This window comes from Salvia splendens, chromosome 1 (genome assembly GCF_004379255.2).
Source record: "Salvia splendens isolate huo1 chromosome 1, SspV2, whole genome shotgun sequence".
Taxonomy (NCBI): domain Eukaryota; kingdom Viridiplantae; phylum Streptophyta; class Magnoliopsida; order Lamiales; family Lamiaceae; genus Salvia; species Salvia splendens.
Genome location: NC_056032.1, coordinates 11,414,034 through 11,436,688, shown reverse-complemented (window position 1 = coordinate 11,436,688; position 22,655 = coordinate 11,414,034). Strand labels below are relative to the sequence as shown.

Below are 22,655 nucleotides of genomic sequence, written 5' to 3'. Positions count from 1 at the left end.
CTGGTTCATTATTACTATAAATGGTAAGAGACCTTCACATTCCACTCACATTTCATTTAAAACTAATATATACAAGTGAGACCTATATTTCACTAACTTTCTTGCACCCACTTTTCTTAACATTTCTTGAAACCCGTGCCGGATAGAAATGAGACTCCTATTCACGGACAAAGGGAGTATATACTTCGCTTCACATGTCGGCAAAGTCACATACTCACAATTGATTTTTTCCTCTAAAAACAAGTAAATGTTTGTCTCCCAAATAAAACACATAACCTGAAGTGTTTTTCAAGTCATTTACATCTCCGCAAATTAAAAATCATTGTCAGAATAATTAACTGATCAAAATAATTATAGAAATAAACGCTATTTCATGCGCTATTGTTATAAACTTTGAAATTTTGAGAGCGCAAGTTTGAAAACCATGGATTCAAATGAAATCAATAATCAAAATTTCAAGAGTGGGAGTGAATAGGTGGTCCTTCGACTACTATACATACAATATTGTAAGCGTCCAATTATTTCGTGAAATAGGAAAGGTCCCAAAATTGTGGGGATAAACTGCTTCAATTATTGAAAGCCGTGTTATAATTCAATCCGCAGGAATCCACTAAATTTTGACAATGACATCCTTTCCTTCTTCTATAATTTCCTTTTGCAAAATATACTAATGTTATCTTTAAAGAAAAAAAAGGTAAATACTGATCAAAGATCTAAAATTAGTATACAGTCCTAGTTACGTTTTTCAGTCATATAACAATGTCGTAATGTGTAGGATTGCATTATTAGTAAAATAAAATACTCTTTAGATACATTACAAAGATAAAAAAAATGATTATCTCAAGATTTAATCTCAGCGCATGTCATTATATTTCTGAACTTATAGCATTAAAATATATTTTAGTCAGAAATTATTAAGAAATAGTACTGTTTTGAGGAAAAGCTATAATTTTGCCTAAAAATAAGGAAGTGCATGGAATCACTTCCCTAAAGCCACTATGTTTCCAAGTATATGATGTAATTTAGAACTGAACATTTGTTTTTAAAAATTTGTATCACGTAGAGAAAAATCAGGAAAATGAATATATATATCTTCCTAAAACCATTTTCTTGTTGATCCATTACTACAGAGCAACGACGGTGATCAAATTTTCGTATTGTGATGGCAATAAATAGTGTAATGACCTAAACCAACTGATATACTGACCTGTGTTTTCAAAAAAGATCTGTTTTTTTTATTAATATTAGTAATAAATTGAATTCATCATGCTTCCTATATATTTTGCATCAGTTTTATTGAATATTTAATTGATTTATATTGGGGAACACCAAATCATATTAGAGTATCCACAGTTGCAGACGTCCCGGCGGACTTCCGACCGGCGAGCGGGTCGTCCGTCCGGGAGGTCCACTATTGCGACGGACGAGCGCGCGACGGACGAGAGGTCATCCGCGGTCATGCGCGGACGTCCGTCGTCTCGTCCGCTATTGCGGTGACTCGATGGACGTCCCGACGGACATCCCAATTTTTGATTTTTTTAAAACTCTGTATATACGGCTCGTTGCAGTTCATTTCATTTGCACCACTTGTATTAACGAGTTTCTCTTCTTTCTCTCTACATTTTTCATTTGATAGGTGAATCCAAAAATGGCTAGTGGTAGTGGTGCGGGTGGTAGTGGTGGGGATGCGGATGACACACAGCGGCAAATTAACAAAGAGTTGCGGGCCTAAACGTCCGCGGAGATAAATCGCTTGATACAAGAGCACTTGCAGCAGCAGCAACAACCGACGGTACCTCGCCCCATCCATCATCAAGCTGTAGTACCTCGGGACCACATCGCTGCCCACCAACGGTAGTTTGACGACTACTTCGCTGAGCAGCCACGGTCTGGGGAGAACTTTTTCTGGCGGAGTTTTAGGATGCACCGGCGCTATTTATGAGTATCGTGAACGCTTTAGAGCGACGATACAAGTATTTCAGGTTCAGAGAGAGTGTGAGTTGGTAGACCCGGTCACACGCCTATACAGAAATGCACTGTCGCAATCAGGTAGTTGGCCTACGGAGGCACGACCGACATGTTCTACGAGTACCTCCACATCGGCGAGATAACTGCCCGCGAGTGTCTGAAGTATTTTTGTCAGGGAGTCATTAACATATTCGGGGATAGATATCTTCGGAAGCCTACCCCCCGAAGACTACCAGGTTGTGATGGATATGCACGAGTTTCCGGGGATGTTGGGCAGCATAGATTGTATGCATTGGGAATGGAAGAACTGTGCCACTGCCTAGAAAGGGCAGTACACGACCGGCTTCAAAGGCAAGAATCCCACGATGATCCTCGAAGCCATAGCTGATTACCGGCTTTGGATTTGGCATGCATATTTTGGGGTAGCCGGGTCGAACAACGACATCAACATCCTCCACTCGTCACCCCTTTTCAACGAGCAGTGCATGGGCGTTGGTCCGGCCACCAGTTTCGTAGCCAACGGCAACCAGCACGATATGGGTTACTATTTGGCGGATAGGATATTCCCTAGGTGGGCCGTCTTTGTGAAGACGATCAGATGCTCAACAGATCCAAAGAAGATTTATTTTGCGCAATGACAGGAGGCGGCGCGCAAGGATGTGGAGCGGGCATTTGCTGTGCTCCAGGCTCGATGGGCTGCGGTGAAGGGTCCAACACGTTTGTGGTATGACGACTGCATTGCTGATGTCATGTACACATGTATTATCATGCACAACATGATCGTAAAAAATGAAGGTGCAGAACTGACTGATTCGGCCAATGAAGATGCTGATGCTGCCTGTCCAAGCCACGGCGTGGCCAACGCCAATGTACGAATGGGGATACCTCATGGGGACGCCGATAGGGTCAGTGCATTTACTGATCTTCGACAACACGAAGCTCTTATTCGACTCCAGAAAGATATAATTAAAGAGTTACGGGCGCGGAGGAGTGTACGTTGATATTTATAATGTAATTTGTTTAAATCAGTGTTTTTTTTGTTGAATTGTACTATTTTATTTTATTTTATTTAATGAAATTATTATTGCACTTTCTCTGTCCGTATTCGTGTCGAAATTTTAATTTCGTAATTGTTAATTTGTAAATTTTTATTATTGTGCTTGTCCGTCGGGATGTCCTAGGGGATGTCCGCTATTATGTAGTGGGATGTCCTAGTGACGTGGCAATAGGTGTTTTTGGGATGTCCTTGGGCTTGTCCGCGGGGATGTCAGCCCCTATTGTGGATGCTCGTACAAGTCAATATACACAATAGTCAATAGCTATGATCGTTTTAAAAGTTAAAACCATTGAACCATCAGAAAACATCAAAATATGCTTTACAATGCGCTGCTCGAATATTATTCGAGAATATATTTAATTAGTACTCCATCCGTTCACGAAAAATAGGGCACATTTGTCATTTTTGGTTGTCCACAAAAAATAGGGCACATTCATAAAAGGAAAGTTTTCAACAACTTCTCTCTAACTTTTTTTCCTTCTCTCTAACTAATAATATGGACCCCACATTCCACTAATACTACTTCTCTCTTACTTTAATAATTCTACATTAAAACCCGTGTCATTCACAAAATATCCTATTTTTCGTGGACGGAGGCAGTATTATTCTTTTCTGATTGTATTAGATTCCGATCGAACATGTGGCCCCAATATTACTCCATTCGTCCCTAAAGAGTATGCACTATTTCTTTTTTCGTCCGTCCCCAAAGAGTATGTACATTCCAATTTTGGAAATTCTCTTCTCTCTAATGAGGTGGGACCCATTCTCCACTAACAATACTTAAAAAACTTTCTCTATCTCTCTCTCTCTTACTTTATCAATAATGCATTAAAACTTGTGCCGAACCCAAAGTTCATATTCTTTGGGGACGGAAGGAGTATTTAAATGTGATATTAGGTTTCTCGAAAACGATTAAGGAGCCTTTTGGCACTGCACTGCACTGTTACTTTCTTGAACTTAAAACGATAGAAAAAGTAGGATCGTTACAATTATTTTGGATTGTCCTCATTGTTTTAGAAACAATAAGGACAATCCAAACAAAAACCTAATGGCTACTTTCACAAACAAAAACCTAATGGCTCCACCAACTAGCAACACAAGAACTAGCAAGCATACCTTAACAAATAATCTAAGCCCGACAATAGATTAAATGCAACCACAAGGGATTTTGGATAAATCTTCAATGATGAAGATGGGTGCTCACAATGGAGTCTTTGTTCTTCAATAATGTTCAAAGTCTGTCCACAAAAACCCTAGACATGGGTATTTATACAAGAGAAAAAAAAGCAAAAATAAAACAATTCTTGGTCAAAAGACACATCCCGGACAAAACGGCCGACCGAGCATTTCCCTAGGCTCATTTTGCTCAACCGCGTGAAGTTTCTGGACAAAAATTGATCTTTCGAGAAAAACGCTCGACCAGGCGTTTTGCATGAGGAAACACGCCCACCCGCGCGTTTCGTTCTGCATTGCGCGACTTTCTTAAAACGATCATAACTTCCTCATCCGGGTTCCGATTGAGGCATGCAAGATACCTACGCGAAGCTCTTTCGACGATGAAGATAATGATGGTCTAAGGATTGGGTTTGGATTTTAGCTTCACAGTGAAATTCCTGTTTGAATCAGACCTCTGAATCCGGCTTGACTCCTTGCCATATCTCCACCTTATTCTCGGACCTCAATCAACCCATGGCCCGCGATGTCTTGGCGATTTATGATGTTGAATATCTAGATTCACATCATCCTGTCCTTCTTTGTGAAATGATTTGTCCTCAAATCCGATTCTTCGATTTTTCTTTAGGACTCTCGGATTCACATCAAGTTTATAGGTCCCAAATAAGTTAACTTAGGCCACCCGCAACGCGTTACGCTGGTGGCCCGTGTTTCGTTCCGCAGTGACGGAACCGGGACGGGACGCGTTGCAGCATCTCATCCCGTCACCAGCCCGTCCCCCAACTCGTCCCGCAGTGACCAATCGCGTGACGTCTCGCCACGTGCCGAGGAGACGTGGAAAGATCCCAGGCGATGCGTGACACCCACTCGCCGGTCCGCGAGTGGGATTCGTCACGCTGACGCAATAATTCATTTTTTTAATAAATTAAATTGTGAAAACGGTAATGTTACCGTTTTTTATAGTCGTTTCCAAATTTTTTTTACTCTATAAAAACTCCTAATTCATCCTTATTTCACACACAACTACATATTCTTCCCAAATCATCTCCATTTCATCTCCAATTTTCATCTCAAATCATCTCTCTTTTATTCTTCCCCCAAATTTAATCGATCTCATGGATCCATATGAGCAAATGCGTCAAATAATGGAAGAATCACTTGAAGAAGATCGACGCCGGGAAGCGGAGGAAGCTGCGCCGCCCCAAAGACACTCCCGGACTTACATCCATCGTAACCGGGAGGAAGCCGCCGCAAGGTTAGTCCGCGACTATTTCTGCGATAATCCGGTGTGGGGAGATACCTACTTCCGTCGCCGTTTCCGCATGCGGCAACCGTTATTTCTCCACATCGCAAATACATTGGCGGGCCGGGAAGAGTTCTTCCAAGAAAGGTTCGATGTCGTCGGTCGTCCGAGCCACTCGACGCTGCAGAAATGTACTACAGCAATCCGTCAGCTTGCGACTGGACAAACGACGGATGTGTTCGACGAATACCTCCACATTGGAGACAGCACGGCACTGGGAGAATGTGCTTGCTCCAATTCTGCAAAGGCGTCCGGGCAGCCTTCACCGACGAATTTCTCCGGAATGCAGCACGACAGATTGTCAGTTCCTGCTCCGCCTTCACGAACAAGTGCATGGCTTCCCCAGGATGCTTGGCAGCGTCGACTGCATACACTGGCAATGGAAGAATTGTCCGACGGCGTGGAGGGGGTCGTACACGAGCGGCCACAAAGGCACCCACCCCACCGTTATACTCGAGGCAGTCGCCGACTACCGGCTATGGATCTGGCATGCGTACTTCGGGGTCCTCGGCTTGAACAACGACATAAACGTGCTCCAGCAATCTGACCTCTTCGCCGAAGTTTTGGATGGTAAAGCGCCGGCCATCAACTTCACCGCTAACAACCAGCCGCTATAGAATGGGGTACTATCTTGCCGACGACATCTACCCGAAGGGACCAACCTTCGTGAAGACGTGCGCTAGGCCTGTGAACGCAAAGCAGACGCTTTTTGCGCAGAAGCAGGAGGCTGCTCGGAAGGATGTGGAGCGGGCGTTCGGGGTTCTCCAAGCGCGCTTCAACATTATCAAAACCCCGGCTCGTTCGTGGTTCATGGAGAACATGGTCGACATCATGTATACGTGCATAATCTTGCACAACATGATTGTCCAAGACGAAGGACCCGATGCGGGAAATTGGTTCGACCCCGAAGCCCCCGGAAGCTCAACCGCCAGTAGTCCGCCTCGAAGTGGAGTGCATCCTTCTATACAAGAACGGTTGTCTATTCGGGCAAGGACACGTGACTCTTCCGCACACGCCCAACTCCAAGATGATCTCATGGAGCACATTTGGGCAAACTTTGGTGGAAGAAATTAAATTATGCGTTTTTAATTTTTTTAGGATTTTTAATTATGTTTTTTTTTAATTTTTTACGATTTTTATGTTGTAATATTATTTTATTTTTAATGAAGTGTGTTTTTATTCATTGAATTTTGTGGAAAAAAATAAAAAAATAAATTGAATGAATAGTAATTTAAGGGATTGTTAAGGGACGGTTAATGGTTGCATGTTCCGTCCCTTAGTTAAGGGATGAAGTAAAAAAGTACAATGGGGCCCGCAAATAGTGTTTTAAGGGATGGTTAAGGGACGGTACAGTGACAGTGTGGATGGCCTTATAGTAATTCTTTACACTTTCTCAATTCCATCCATTTATGTTTTATTTAACTTTTTGTTGGGTTAAAGAATATGGGAGCAATTTTTGGGCAAAAAGTCAAAACTTAAAATAAATCTATTGAGAAAGATACACACCATTTCATTTTTCACATTTTTCTTCTGTTTCTACCTAATTAAACCTACCCGTAAATGATTTCCTTCTCATAAACCTGCCTATATAGTATTTCCACAAGTTGAAATGTTGTAAAAAAAATTATCATCGAATTATGCCTTGTGATTTTGAATACAAATACCTAACTACCGAAAGATAATAACATCAATAGCATGAAGTTATTCCATTCTTAAATGAGTGAAAAGGTAAAATATTTTCATGGAGAGTAAAAACAAAAAGAAAACGTTCCTAATTTATGTTATCTTGCTATGGTAAGATTTGTGTGATTTTTAAACCACCATAGTCCTTAGTCGTTATCACTTTATTCATGATATTAATGAGAATGGCCGTATCTTTGAAAATGACTTTGAAATTTTTTGCAGTAGATAAATGTCCACATAAATATAACTTACAATAAATAATAATTAACTAATCGATCAGGGAGGGCTGCGCAATCCGTGTTTGAATAAAATGCTCAAAGAATACAAACTTTATTTGATAAAATTAATAGGAAAGAAACTTGAATTGGGAACTAAAGTTTATAAATGTTTCATAAAACGACTCGAAATCACAATTTGTTTCTAATAGTTGGAACTACATAACGACGCTAACATCAACTAGATTAGGCAGGGACGAAGCCAGGAATTTTATATAGGGGGGCCCAAGTTTTAGGTATCGGTACAATCGAAACTTGTTGCAGCATCGGCAATGGAGAGTTGTAAGAGATATAAATGAATAATGAGAGGAAATAAATTAATGAATGCGTACTAAGAAACTATATATAGATATGTTAGTCATGCTTAGAAAATAAGGTGCAAGTAAATAAGAAAATAAGACTAAAAATCAGATATTATGTAAGTAAATAGCAGTCCGATTAAACCTCTTAAACATAAGAGTGTAAGAATAAAACGAAGACTCAAATGTAATTTCATATAGAAATCAATCGGAAGGATCTAATTAATTGCAAAGATTGCTAAAGTTGTAATGATCCTAAAGATTAGGTATTAAACTGCAAATGACAAATTAATGATGGGCATATGTGTCAATATGTGTACTGCCTTGTGGCCAAACCGTCTGCACTACTCGATTGCAATATAAATTGATAGGATATACATAGTAATAATTACATATGCTGGGGGGCCCAGTGGCCCCCCAGGCCCCATAGTGGCTTCGTCACTGAGATTAGGGTAGATAATTTTTGACACGACTGTAAAGCCTTGTTATATTCAGATCTGTATCGGGTCCTCTAATAGGCACGTGATTATTTCTGATTAGATTTGGACTGAGTTGAGTTTAAATGGAGTTCGAGTAACAAATTAGGAGTATTATTAGTATTAGTATTAGTATTAGTATTAGTATTAGTATTAGTATTAGTATTATTATTATTAGTATTTCTTTTTTTATTATTATTACTTTAGAGTTAGGATTCTATTTTAATTTCATTAGTATTTTTCATTAGATGCATTTGTTGCCTTCATTGCCATGACCACCACCTCCGCGGAGGCCGGTCTTATCTCCTCCATAACATGCATGCTTCATTTCATGACATTGTCATATGGTTGTAATGTGTTGCGAGTTTGTGTCGTGTCAATATGAATAAAACTGCTAAAAAATTATGATCCAACACAAATGAAATGAAAGGAGTATAAATTAATAATTTATCCACAACTTTACAAAATAAAACTATTTCACATTTGGACAAATATTTATCCCAGAAACTTTTCAGATTGCAAAAGGTTTTAGTTAAATTTTTTTAATTATATTTTTAAGTACAAAAAAACTACTTATGTTACATAATAGATCTCACAGTTTCCTTTTTAGTTTGTTTAACAAAAGATGTCACATTTTTTTTAAAAGAGTTCTCTCTCACATTAACACAAATATATTAGTTTTTCTCTCCACTCAACAAGCAAAACAACATCTCTTAAAATTCTGTGTCATTATCTGAGTATGTCAACTATTATGGGACGAAGGGAGTATAACGATAAATTAACTATTTGAACTTCAAACCTTTGAATATTCAAACTCTAGTCAAACCAAAACTCTTGAAACAGAGAGTATGTCACCAATCTGTCACTTATAAGATGATTTTTAAGTATACAATTTATTATCACCGTGATAAAATTTAGAATACGAAAAATAAAAGATACTGGAGAACTATAATATTTTATGAACTATATTGTATATATTGGACTAAATGATTTTCTTCTAGTTATTACACAACATTTTATAAGTTTCAATTCTAACTCTACAGGAAAGATTTATTATAATTTGAAAAGAATCATCTTGATTTGATTTTTAATTCATGATTTACAGTTATACGAAGTAGAGAAGAGATTTTAAGCAAACTGTACCATGTTAATTCGAGAGTGCACTTAATTTAAACTTTAAATACAGCCATATTCTTGTCAGGAGCATCAACTTTAAGGGACACACAAATGATTATATTTGTGAGATTGATAAATTTGGTTTTATTTGATTTTTGATAGATTTACGAAGAAAATATAGTGTCCAGGCTGCAGAGAGAAAATAACATTAACTATTAATGAATTAAAGTAAAGGATAAGAAAAACTAATAAAATAAATAAATATACTGTGAAAGAACTTAAAAATGGAGTATATATTAAAGTGAATCATGTGCTTCAGTAGCCACCAAAGTAAACTAGATTGACTTAACACAACAGCAAGTCAATAAGTCAACATAAAAAGAAAAAGAGGAGAGAGAAGAATCATTGCATCAAGTGACTCAATAAATCATTTACTATGCTAAAGTGACCCAATTATTCAAGTGATAGACAGAGCGGTAATGATAATGATATGTATATGTGAAATTTCTGTATGAGATAACAATATCATTTTTGTATTGCATTTTGTTGCCCGGAAATTAAAGCAATATGAAATTATCGTTTGATGCAAGACGAAGAACCCTTCTTCCACAATGATACAGTATACTGAATTAGCAAAATGATGACTCATACTCGAATGTTGTCCACAAATGTTAATTGAAGAAATAGACGTTCGACCCAAATTGGCCATATTATATTCATCTTTGACCATACATTGCAACTTGCAAGGTAACTCAACTAGTAGAAGATTATAATCCCTCTATCTATATATATTCACATTCACACTCACACTCACACATCACTACCACTCATTTTAAATTCTCTCTCTATGGGCGACGCCGCCGGCCAAATCAGCGCCTTCGAGCCGCCGCCGAAGCCAAAAAGAAACAAGTATGCTATGGCTTGTTCTTTCTTGGCTTCCATGACCTCCATCTTACTCGGATACGGTATGTTTCTTATTCTTCCTTAAATTAAACATGAATTGTGGATTTTAATTTATTTGTGCAACGTGCAGATATAGGAGTGATGAGTGGGGCTATACTCTACATACAGAAAGACCTTGGCATATCAAGGACCCAAAAAGAGGTGATAATGGGGATTCTCAACGTCTACTCGCTCCTGGGCTCCGCCGCCGCTGGCCGCACCTCCGACTGGATCGGCCGCCGATACACCATTGTGTTTGCCGGGGCCATTTTCTTTGTAGGCGCGCTGCTCATGGGCTTCGCCCCCAACTACCCCTTCCTCATGGCTGGCCGCTTCGTTGCTGGCGTTGGCGTTGGCTACGCCCTCATGATAGCGCCCGTCTACACGGCTGAGGTCTCGCCGGCGGCCTCCCGCGGCTTCCTCACTTCTTTCCCTGAAGTCTTCATCAATTTTGGTACGTTATCATTGTGACTTCTTTTAATACTTGTATATTAGTTGTGTCTATCTAGATAAATTAATTTTATGGTCCTCGATCTCATCTGGATTTTACGTCCATATTTGTCTTTCTCATGCACATGAGCTGGAATCGTGTTATGATTGGTAGGTAATGAAAATTTTCAATCAAGTGTCGGAAGAGACATACTACAATGTTTAACACGCCTATTCATACTATTTTATTATACACTTGTCGGTGAATACCAATCAAGAGATTAATTAGGTACTGTTATTTGTTTTCTAAGGTTATCATTTGCGTCTCATTTGATTAATGATGATCAGCCTACTTATTTATGTCTTCCCAAAAATACAAGAGTTCGACATTTAATTTTTATTTTTTATGGTATGAGGTTTATTAATGTATAATGCTTAAGTTTAAGTTTATGACATATGTTTCAGCTATTAATGCAAGTAAAGTATAGTGAGGCACCAATTTTGTACATAAACATTTATGCATGATGTTGACCAGGCACTAGAAAATGTCAGTGTTAGATATGTTTCATTAGATGATTTATTTGATTTTGGACTATCTACCTCTTCATATTCTGTCAATTAAATCGAGCTAGGGGACCACTTATTCTAACTGATTTAATTATTGCAGGCATTTTACTAGGCTATGTTTCCAACTTTGCCTTCTCCAAACTCCGATTGGAGTTAGGGTGGCGACTGATGCTGGGCGTGGGCGCCATTCCTTCCGTCTTCATCGCCCTAGGCGTCCTCGCCATGCCAGAGTCGCCGCGGTGGCTGGTCATGCAGGGCCGCCTCCGCGACGCCAAGCACGTCCTCGACAAGACCTCCGACTCCCTCGCCGAATCCAAGCTCCGCCTCGCCGAGATCAAGGAGGCCGCCGGGATCCCCCAGGACTGCGACGACGACGTGGTGACCGTATCCAAGAAGAGCCACGGCGAGGGCGTATGGCGCGACCTGCTCTTCCGCCCCACCCCGGCCGTGCGCCACATCCTGCTGTGCGCCGTCGGGATCCACTTCTTCCAGCAGTGCACCGGCATCGACTCCGTCGTGCTCTACAGCCCGGAGATATTCAAACGCGCGGGCATCAAAGACGACACGCACCAGCTACTCGCCACGATGGCCGTCGGATTCGTGAAGACGCTCTTCATCTTAGTGGCCACGTTTCTTCTGGATAAGATCGGGAGGAGGCCGCTGCTCTTATCCAGTATGGCAGGTATGATCCTGTCTCTACTAAGCCTCGCTATTGGGCTAACCATCATCGAGAATTCGGAGCGGAGATTGATCTGGGCCATCGCTCTCTGCTTGGCTTCGGTGCTGGCCTACGTGGCGCTATTCTCGATCGGGATGGGCCCCATCACGTGGGTCTACAGCTCCGAGATTTTCCCGCTGCGGCTGCGGGCGCAAGGGTGCAGCATAGGCGTCGCAGCGAATCGGGTCACTAGTGGGGCGCTGGCAATGTCGTTTTTGTCCCTGAGTGAGGCAATCACCATAGGAGGGGCCTTCTTTCTTTACACGGGATTGGCCGTAATTGCCCTTTTGTTCTTTTACCTTTTATACCCCGAGACGCAGGGGAGGACTCTTGAGGAGATGGAGACTTTGTTCGGAACTTTCTTCCGGTGGCGGGCGACAGCAAGGACATTAAAGGAAAACCAACTGGCCCAAATTGAAAAGGAAAACCATGATGGGACTGCTGTGGTGAGCCATTAATTGCAAGTGAAGAGTAGTGTTATCGCATGGTGGGTGGGAAGACAACAAATTTAAATAAGACTACAACAAGAAATTGCAGTTCCATGTATTTAAGGAAATACTACTACTAGTACTACTAAAGAAGCAAAGTAAATTGATTGCAAAGGGTTGTTTATGTCTCTAGCTAAATTATTTGCATCTTAATTTTATACATGCACACCAACATTACACTTCAACCATCTAGTCCACATCCTTCACAGAGTGTGGTAATTGGTAATAGTAACAAAATAGAAACGGAAAAGATAAAGAAACCAACATAAGAAAACTGAAAAGTATATCAAGAAATATAGACCAATTATATAAAGAAAAAAGTTGGCAACCTATCTGTTTTCTTGGTTGTCATTGGTCTAAAATAAATTTAAGAAACAGTCTTGGAAAACAATGACATCATATTGCAATAATTGTTAATAAGACATGACATTAATAGTGAGTTGGAATTTATTGACAGAGTAGTCGTCGTTAGATGTACCATTTCATTTTATTGTCCAAAGTTATGGACTAGCAATAGTTCTTTTGTTTGTTTGTGGAAAGTAATTTGGCTATGGTCTGAAAGGAATAACGCCATGTCCCATCCATGAAATCACAGATAATAAGTGAACTTATGGCGACAGTGAGTCTTATATGAAAGGCTCGCAATGCTCTCGTCCATGATGGGACAACTTTCGAACCAAGACATATTGTTTTTGAAGTCAAGAAGACCACTTATGCCACACTGTACTCCATGTACCCGGAAGAGCTTGTTCAGCGACACCTTGGAACGTGAGGGGACAACATGAAATTGCAAGGTTTTCATTCTGCTTGTATTACGTTCCTCTCATTGTTTTGTACCCAGCTCATTGTTGCATGATGGAATATAAAATGGCACCAAGGGATTTCCCTTGGCTCGGGGTCTTCGCCACTGCCTATGTGGGGTTACCGCAAGGTAGGATGGCTACTTGGGTATACTTATGGGACCTTCCCGACTTTTCCCTCCTTTTTTGACACCCACTTTCCAATCTTATTGGGGCCACATCTTTTAATGGTCGTAGTTCATTGACCGAGAAGAAGGCTCGATTGCTAGCCATTTACACGTGCCTTAGCCCACACAAAGATTGCCCTCCTGACCATTTTGCCGTGTATTGCCCCATCTTTCCTTCTCTTGTGTCGCTATGCCCGCGGTTAGGTGCTTGGCTCCACCCTTGGCGCCACACCTTTTCCTTTTCTCGGTCTCCCTATATAAGATTGTGCCCAGTTTTCCGTCCCGACCAGTATGACATTCATTTTCCCACGATAAACTTGAGTTCCTACGAGCCGCCTCAGATTCGCTTTCCCGAGCTTGGCTCGAGCCATGGGACATGCTGGGCTTATTTTTCACCAAAGGCTCAAGCAACGCACACACTGGTTCGTGAATGGCCCGAACTTATCCCCACCCTACGCTTGTCCCGAGCCTTTGGACACCCTGCTGCAATTCCCCCGAGCCATCTCTGAGCCACCCCCGCAAATTTGAACCCCCCTCTTACCCTGGCAGTCGGGTTGGCGTTGCTTTGTATGATTAACAATTGCACTCAAGATCAAGGCTTGTGAGCCTCTTACTTACTTCAAGCGTCCCACAACCCCTTCCCCCACTTAGGGTACTCTTTTTCCTCTTGGGGATTTTTCCCATTTGGGTTTTGCCCCAAGAGGTTTTAACGAGGCCCGCCCTCCACCGTTGGAGGGTCTTTGTTGCGGTTTCGGGATAGACCCGGACTATCCCACATAGGTATGCCTATGTTGATGTGTAATCTTTACATGGCAAGGACGTTTGTCTAAGCCATTAGGCTGGGTAGGATCCTCTTCTAAACCTCAAGGTCTTTTTGTTGTTGTAATAGTCTTAGTACAAGCCCTTGGGAATGCCCAAGTTCGTGTGTATTTCGTTACTTCCCCCTCCCCAGCTCGCTAGCCTAGGCTAGTTGGTTGTACCCCTCGGGTATGCCCGAGTAATGCTTGTATGTTTACTTTTGCTATTTTATTGATTGATTCATAAAAAAAAAACAGATAATAAGTGAACTACTCCCTCCGTCCCATAATAGATGACATACTTAGAAATTGACATGTGATTTTAGGTGATGTTGTTTTGTCTATTAGGTGGTGAGAGAAAATAGTATATTTATATTATGTGAGACAGAGCTTTTCCCAAAAAAAGAAATGTGACATCTTTTGTGGGACAAACTAAAAAAGAAAGTGTGATATAAATACTATGTTTTTAAACAAATTAGTCTAGGAAGAGTTATCCTTATTAATCAAATTAGCCTCTCATAATATTTTTTTTGTTTAATAAAAGCCCATTTGCTTTTATTTTCATTTTATTTAATCAGTGTGTGTGAGTTGTCCAAGCAGTAAAATAAAGAGATAATGGTTGCAGCTGAACGTCTTGGATTCGAGTCTTCTGTGGTGTAACCTTTAAATTTAATTTCATTTGCTCATCAAAAAAAAGTACAATATCAACTAAAAAGGTTCGAGTTCTATGTAACATGACCTTTAAATTTAATTTCATTTGCTCACAAAATAAATTACATTAGTAGTAGTATAATATTTACAACATCAACTAAACTCTAAAACGGGACTAAATCCAACGTTTCGAGTGGAAAGTATTAGTGGGCTTTGAAGGATTGGCCCATATAAAAAATAAATCTACTAGAGTATAATTTTATGGCCTCGTCTATTAATCTTAATCTACAAATATATGGATAATTTGATGTCAGTCCAAATCAATGGAGTACTCCTTGCAACACAACAAACTAAATGGCTACATTTAGGGGGGTTATTTCATTCTCTCTCTTCGAGAGATACGTTCCACATGAATGAACTAAAACCAAATGAGTCTATAGAAGCGCGATGCGTAAATTATCCATAAATAAGAAAGAAATTTATGTCAAGCTGATGCCACAAGTGACTAATGAAAATAAGAGCTATACTTTATCTATATAGGTACTATTCGGTTTGAAAGATAAAATAGTATGAGATTCAATATAGGATAAGGTAAGATGGGCCTTGTCTTGGACTAAATTAGTACTACTAAATTTTATATTGATGTTTGGTTGAAGAGACTATGTCTAAGACACAACATAAGTTAAAAGTTTGGTTGATGAAATTAATACAAATATTACAATTAATTAATTTATTTATTATAAAATTTACAAAACAATTTAAAACTATTCATTATCTGAAACAATAAATAAATATTAATTAATTATATATTCCAATAAAATATTAATTAAAAACTTACTATATTTAATTATTATGAAGTATGAGCACTACATAAATAGTCGGACAATACAACCCAGTAAATCTCATTCATGAAGAATTGATAATATCCATTAACCATTTATAACCTCATCGACTTAAAAAACAATTGTTAAAAAAAACCTTTAATAAAAAAAATTGTCAAAAAAAGTAAGAATGCCCGTCACCGCTAGTGATAGAAGAGAGAGAAAGGGATGTACTACTGTAGAGACAAAAATAGTCGGGGTGTGAGATGGATTGTATGGGATTAAAGCCATATTCTTCAATCTTGGGCTTCGTCGGGCCATGACTCTGAGTTGCGGGCCGAATTTTGGTGGATATTGACCAACCGAACACCAGATTATATGCAATCCTGGCATAAGTTCGAGTAACCGAACGGCGCCATAATAAATTAAGAATTCAATATTATGAATTTTTACTTGTTCGGTTTAATCTTTTCCCACTTTCGTTCTTATCCAAGTTGTGGTTCACTTTCACGCAATTTACAAGTAACTGAAAGTCCAATCGCGAATTGTCTTTTATTAAAAACTTGAAGAAAATTGGATTAAATTTCATTGTTTTTCCACTACAGTTTATTAAAAATTTAGATATATTAACCAGGGGATGTGATCAAATCCATAAGTGAAATTCTGTCAATAATCAAAACAAATCTCAGCGGATCTTGTGATGTAACCGTTAGATTAATGTCACGTGTCATCTAATAATGTAGATGGTGTAGTCTAATAATGTAGTTCGCCTAATAATGTAACGCGTTTTAGTCTAATAATGTAGCTCAGCTAATAATATAACACATTTAGTGTAATAATGTAGCACGGATATTATTATCACAACCATTCAATCTAAGGATCCAAGGACTGAGATTTGCTTTGAATTTTTACAGAATTTCATTTATTAACCATAATGCATCCCTATTAACTAAAATTAGAATGCAGTGTGCAGTGGCGGATCCAGGATCCGAAAATGGAGGGGGCGGAATATATAGTATTAGCTTGGTTTAGTGCGGACATGGCTATTTTTTTTGTTGTTCGGGGCGACGCCGGAGGCAAACGGAGGGGGCGGACATGGTAAATTTACATCCCGATAAGAGAAAAATAGTCGCGCGGAGGGGGCGACCGCCCCCTCCTGCCCCCCCTAGATCCGCCACTGGCAGTGTGCACAAGGATAGATTGATTATTACCAGACAGAAAAAATGAATAAACTGCGAAAGTACTCGTCTGCTCAAATTCTTGAAGAAAGGGTGTTGATGAAAAGTGAAATTGATATTTACGTAGCATAGAAGGAAATCTCTCAAAAATATTACTCCCTGAAACATTAACTCATTTCTTGGTTCTTAATATATGTGTTGCAAAATGCAAATCTCGATTTTCAGTATATGTGCTGAGAATATTTAAGGTTGTTGATGTCTGAATTTCGAGCAATAAAATTTGCAAAAAAATAAAAAATAAAGTTAGAATATACTAATTCAAACGGTCTGTACTTGTAACCTTTCTTCATCAAATTTAGTTCCAGGTAAATCATTTCTCTTGAAAATATAAGATTATGTATATCTGTTATATTTCACCATAAAATATCAATTCTATCCAGTCCTCGTTGCAAGCATATATAGTACTACTAAATGTGTATATACAGATAATTAAAGCAAACAAATTCTTATTCTACAGAAAAAAAAAGCAACATATTCAAACTATCAAAGCATAGGGGATTAAAACAAATTGAGTAACCACTACCACACTCAAACCCTTTCATATGCTACAAATTTGATTTATTATATAACGACCGACACCTAATTACCTTCGATTTCAGTATGAGCATGCTCACGGCTGTGATATATTATAACATTAGGCTTTACATCAAAATCCCTAACGAAACGATTCGAGCCCAAATCCATAAGATCTTTGATTGCGTTAGGCATAGTCTCTTCATCCATCACAGCCTTCCACACCTCTCCTGGCTCTTTCCTTGCATCACACACATAAGCAAACTGCACCCAACACATCAAATTTTGTTAACTAATTAATTATTCAACAAAATATGAAACTAGCTAGAGATGTTGGGCTAAACATGATTAATTGATTACCATGAGAAGACAGACAAGGAATGAAGCTGAGAATGCTTTGCTCTTTTCCATCTTCTTTGCTGCTGTCAACTGTACAACCTCTGACTTCCTATTTATAGACAAACTAAACTGCAATAAAGATTCGGACAAATTAAAGGAGATGATAATCAGAAAGTCAACACTCCACGTTATGGAATTTGAATAACAATTGACAAAAAATCGGTAGTGGTAGCTATTGTTTGAATATGCATTAATAGAGTTCTCCTACATAGTAATTTCTTACCTGCCACCTGCAATTTGTTCCCAATCTTACTGACTAATTAATTAGTCATTTTATGATTAAGATTTTTGTCAAAATATAAAGGTTCCTTTAACGATTTAAAATTTTCGATTCAAATGTTCAGAAAAAACAGTTCTATATTTCCATTTCTTCCGTCCATCCAAATTAGTCTCATAATAAAAATAAGAGTGAACTACCTCAAAAGTCCCTAACGTTTCCAGTTGTCAGGGCGGACGCAGAAATAATCTTCCATAGGGATTTCTAAATTTTATTTTGATGTATATTTTTGAATAATTTAGATAATTTGTAGGGGCTTTTAAACTATAACTTACACTAAACTTGACTAAATTTAAAAAAAAAATAATAGAAAAAAGTTTAAAAAAATATTTCATTGAGGGCTTAAGCCCCTCCCCCTTACACTTTGGGTCCGCATATGCCAGTTGTGACACTGCAGGCCTCTAACAAAAAAAAATATCGCCAGACAACCCTAACCTTAAACATAATCACATATCGTATATTTGTAGCCATTTTTCGGACCAAAATGCCCAAATGCCTTCAGGGGCATTTTAATCAACTTACCTTTAACCTGGGGACCTACACTGCAGACCTCAACTGGCGTTGCAGCCCTACCCTCTGTAATCGCACAGTTCATAACTCATTTCATTTCTCACACTTCAACTTTCCCGACGATATATACAAATTGTAAGTCACACATTCTCACATTTTCATTTCCCCATTTTCATTCCTGCACTCGCAATTTAGGGTTCATTCATCCCTATCGCTGAGTTTCACATCGCAATTTAGGTAAGTTCTTCCACTGTGACCGGTAAAATGTAGGATGATTTTTGTGAGTTCATGCGGCTGATTTTGGTTGTGTTCAATTTAGGGTGTTTTCATCCCTATCGCTGAGTTTCACATTGCAATTTAGGTAATTTAAGATGTTTTTTTGTGACCGGTTAACTGTAGGATGCTTTTTGTGAGTTCCTGCGGTTGATTTTGGTTGTGTTCAGTTTAGGGTTTATGTCTGTCGTTCCAATTTTGGGCTGTGTCATTCCAGTTCTTGGGGATTCGTTTGACAAATAATAGCGTATGAGTTATGAAAATATTTTTGGTTTTAATTTTCAATTCAGGTCCCAGTTGCAATGTCTTCTTCTAGTTCTCAATCTTTTGGGTCAAGTTTCAATTGGGATTGGCCTCGTCCACAGATTGTGAACTGTAAGCATGATCTTGAGGCTGAGCTAGTGATATCTAGGACGGCTACTAATCCTGGTCGACGTTACTATCGTTGTCCAATATGGAAGAAAGATGATTGCAGAGTCTTTCGTTGGTTTGATGCGAGTCTATTGCCAAGCCAAGACACTTACTTTCAAAGAATCAAGCTCGAACGAGACAGGTTTGAAGAACAACTCCGATGTAAGAATATTGAGGTGTGTGTTCTTGAAGATAAATTGCATTTGAAAAGTGACGAATGTGAAGAGCTGAAGTTAAAACTGAGCATGAAGACCGAGGAGTGTGTACGTCTTAATGTAGAAATTGTTATGTGTTGTAATTATTTTCCTAATGTAATGGTAACACTTTTCTTCTCCAATCAATAAGAGGAGCTTTTTCAGTACTACACGTTTGCAGTTTCACTGCATTTATAAGGGGTAGGTAAATAAGAGACACTTTAATTGTTGTACACGAATGAAGTTTTACAGTCACGCATGAAGTTCCCGAATGAAGTTTGAAGTTTCACTGCACTTACAGTCACGAATGTAGTTCTCGAATGAAGTTTTATAACAGCGACTTAAGTACCCAGCTTTTGGTGAAATACCACCGCACGTACAAAACGTTTTGTTGAAAAACACTCGACGTACTAAACTTTTTGGGAAATAACACCCTACGTACAAAGTTAAAATAGGCATTACTCAATTAATAACACCCGACGTACAAGACTTTTTGTGAAATAACATCCTACAGACAAAGTTAAAATATGCATTACTCAATTAATAACATATGTTTATGTAGTTATCAACACAGAAGAAGGGTCTTCTCCCATAAAGGATACACAAAAGTACAGTACAAAAATACAGACAAAAAATGCAGTTAACTACAAATACATATAAGAGCCTTCCCATAAAGCATAATGTTTGTCAAAAGGCAGTTAACTGCATACAATAGCACTAACAAAAAACCAACACCATTTTTAGACTTTTCAGGTTCCCAAGCTTGATCACCACGATTATTCAATCCTGATCCCCGCGACGGCCACAGCGTTGCGGCTGAGCCCTGGTACGAGGTGTGCTAGCCCTTGTACCTGTGGGATTGGTCTACAACAAACAACAAACCGGTCAAATTGACTACTACCTCTTGGTTTGACCACGTAGACCGACGTGTGCTAGGTCGTCCCCGACGAGGTAGATTGGCCAGTAACAAACAAACCATTAAAATACAGGCCAACGGGTAGGGAATTCATATAATCGTGCTGAAAGAATACCTCTTGATTTTGAAACATGGTAGACGACTCAGCCCTGTCACCGCCATCCGTCGTGGGTGGCTCACTGGGCTCACTGGGCTGTTAACTCTGTCCAACTTCGGTTCGAGCATCTACACGGGGATCATTGGTGCATGTCCTCCTGTTATGACCAGCTTGTCCGCACCGATGACATTTGAGTACAAAGGTTCGTCGTAGTGACTCAGATCCATTCTCATGATGACGAACCTGGGGCTCTTCACGCCTCAGTTTCTTTGGCCGTCCACGCTGTCGCTTTGTCCTCGGGGGTGCCAGTTCAAATCCAACGTCAGAAGTCTTGGGCCAATTATCCATCCCATTGATTGGGTACAGGACATTCTCGTACAGAATCGACATTATGGACTGCAAATAATAGTTGGAGACATAGTCTGATACATCCTTCTCATTCTTGTTAATTGTACCGACGGCATGAGTGCGCGGGATCCCAGTTAGCTTCCATGATCTGCATGAGCAAGTAAATTCACGCATGTTCACTACATACTGGCCTGACGGTCCCGACACTTGGTACAAATCCTCTCCGTTCCATGTTGATCTCCAGGAAGAAGCCCTCACGTACAACTTATCCACGATCTCTTTGATAACGGGCGGCAGTGCGTGATCGTATGCCTTGATCCACTGGCCTCTGATCTGAATCCTCTCCATTTGACTCGTCCGGATCTCCTCTAACATGGTGATAATGGACAACTCGCGAGCAATTGCTATCTTCGAATTAAAGGTCTCGTAGATATTGTAGAGGATAACATCACAGCAAGCATGTGAAGGGAAATATGTCTTCACCCATTTTTCTTTTGGAGCAACACTGAGTAGGTATTGATGCGCTTGGGGATATATAACGCAACGCATCCATCCTCTCCACGTACTGTTCGTGGGTTGTACTCGATGCAAGCTCCCACAGTATTTCCTTAAAATTCTCCCCGATGAATCTCTTCTTGAAGTTGTTGTAGATGTGCTGAACACATAAGCGATGCTCGCTCTGTGGGAAATCCTCAACGATGGCTTTTGCAAGACCCTACCAAATTCATGTAACACAACACCCATTAGGACATGTATAAGCCACAACACAAAATCTATAATCACAAACGCTAGTCTATATGGTTAAATCACAGCTAAAGTATACACTTTTAACTGAAATCACAATTGCAGTATACACTTTTAATTGAAATCACATTACTTGTACCTTTTGCTGATCAGACATGAAGACAAATCTTGGGGCATTCTCATGTATGTGAAGGTCCTCTGCTAGGTAGACGAGGAACCATTTCCACTGATCATAGCTCTCAGCCTCAGTCACCGCCCACGCAATAGGCCACCAACCGTTGTTTGGATCAATTCTCATGGTCGTCATAAGTTGCCCTCGGTACATACGTCTCAAGAAACAGGAATCCAATAAAATAATTGGACGGCAAAAACGCATCCAGCCATTTTTCAATGGCCCGAGGCAATAGTAAAACCTCAAGAATCTCGGGCCGTCAGCTTCAGGATCCCTGAAGTTTTTGTAGTGTATATGCACACTCCAACTAGGATGTGTCCGTTCCAATTCAGATTTGTAGTCGAACAGTCTCCGGTATTGGAGTCCAGCCTTGCCAAAGATACCTTCTAAGGCACTGTCTCTTGCGCGGTATGCCTTCATCCTACCAACTTTCAGGCCGAACTCCTCATCCACACACTGCCGTATAGCTGCCAATGGAATGTAGGGATTCGCTTTGGTTTCTCCATGTAATGCTCAACTAGCCACTTGGCCGTGAGCCATCTCTGAGCCAGCACTTGCGAGCACGTGTGAGCATAATCTCTCTGCATATTCACTACCACATAATCGGTATTGTTGTGGGTTTCGATCTTCCTTGCATACACATACCATTCACATGTCTTGCCTCTACAAATGGCACAGAGTCTCTTGCCATCATTTTTGGATACATGAACATTTCGCCTGGTCATTATCGCGTACTGGCGAATGACCTGGTAGAAGAAATCCCGATCCTTAAAAATATCACCAGGCTTCCAAACTGGAAGCTCATTGGTCAGCTTGAATGGGGTGTACTTTAT

The 22,655-nt window shown here is 39.7% G+C and overlaps 2 protein-coding genes across 2 annotated transcripts; one reads left to right on the top strand and one right to left on the bottom strand.

Annotated features, from left to right (window-relative positions):
• The first annotated feature begins 10,148 nt into the window (after positions 1-10,148).
• On the top strand, positions 10,149-12,608 carry LOC121742236 (polyol transporter 5-like). Its single transcript, XM_042135325.1, has 3 exons — positions 10,149-10,315; positions 10,384-10,746; positions 11,389-12,608. Exons 1-3 carry the CDS (start codon positions 10,198-10,200, stop codon positions 12,462-12,464), a joined length of 1,557 nt encoding a protein of 518 aa, XP_041991259.1. The 5' UTR covers positions 10,149-10,197; the 3' UTR covers positions 12,465-12,608.
• Positions 12,609-17,397: 4,789 nt separating this feature from the next.
• Positions 17,398-22,242, bottom strand: LOC121794869. The gene is made up of 7 exons (XM_042193276.1): positions 21,790-22,242; positions 21,473-21,621; positions 21,169-21,411; positions 20,802-21,054; positions 18,104-18,136; positions 17,842-17,949; positions 17,398-17,745 (listed from the first exon to the last, which is right to left on the bottom strand). The coding sequence occupies exons 1-7, from the start codon at positions 22,240-22,242 to the stop codon at positions 17,548-17,550; spliced, it is 1,437 nt and encodes a 478-aa protein (XP_042049210.1). The 3' UTR covers positions 17,398-17,547.
• Positions 22,243-22,655: the final 413 nt, after the last annotated feature.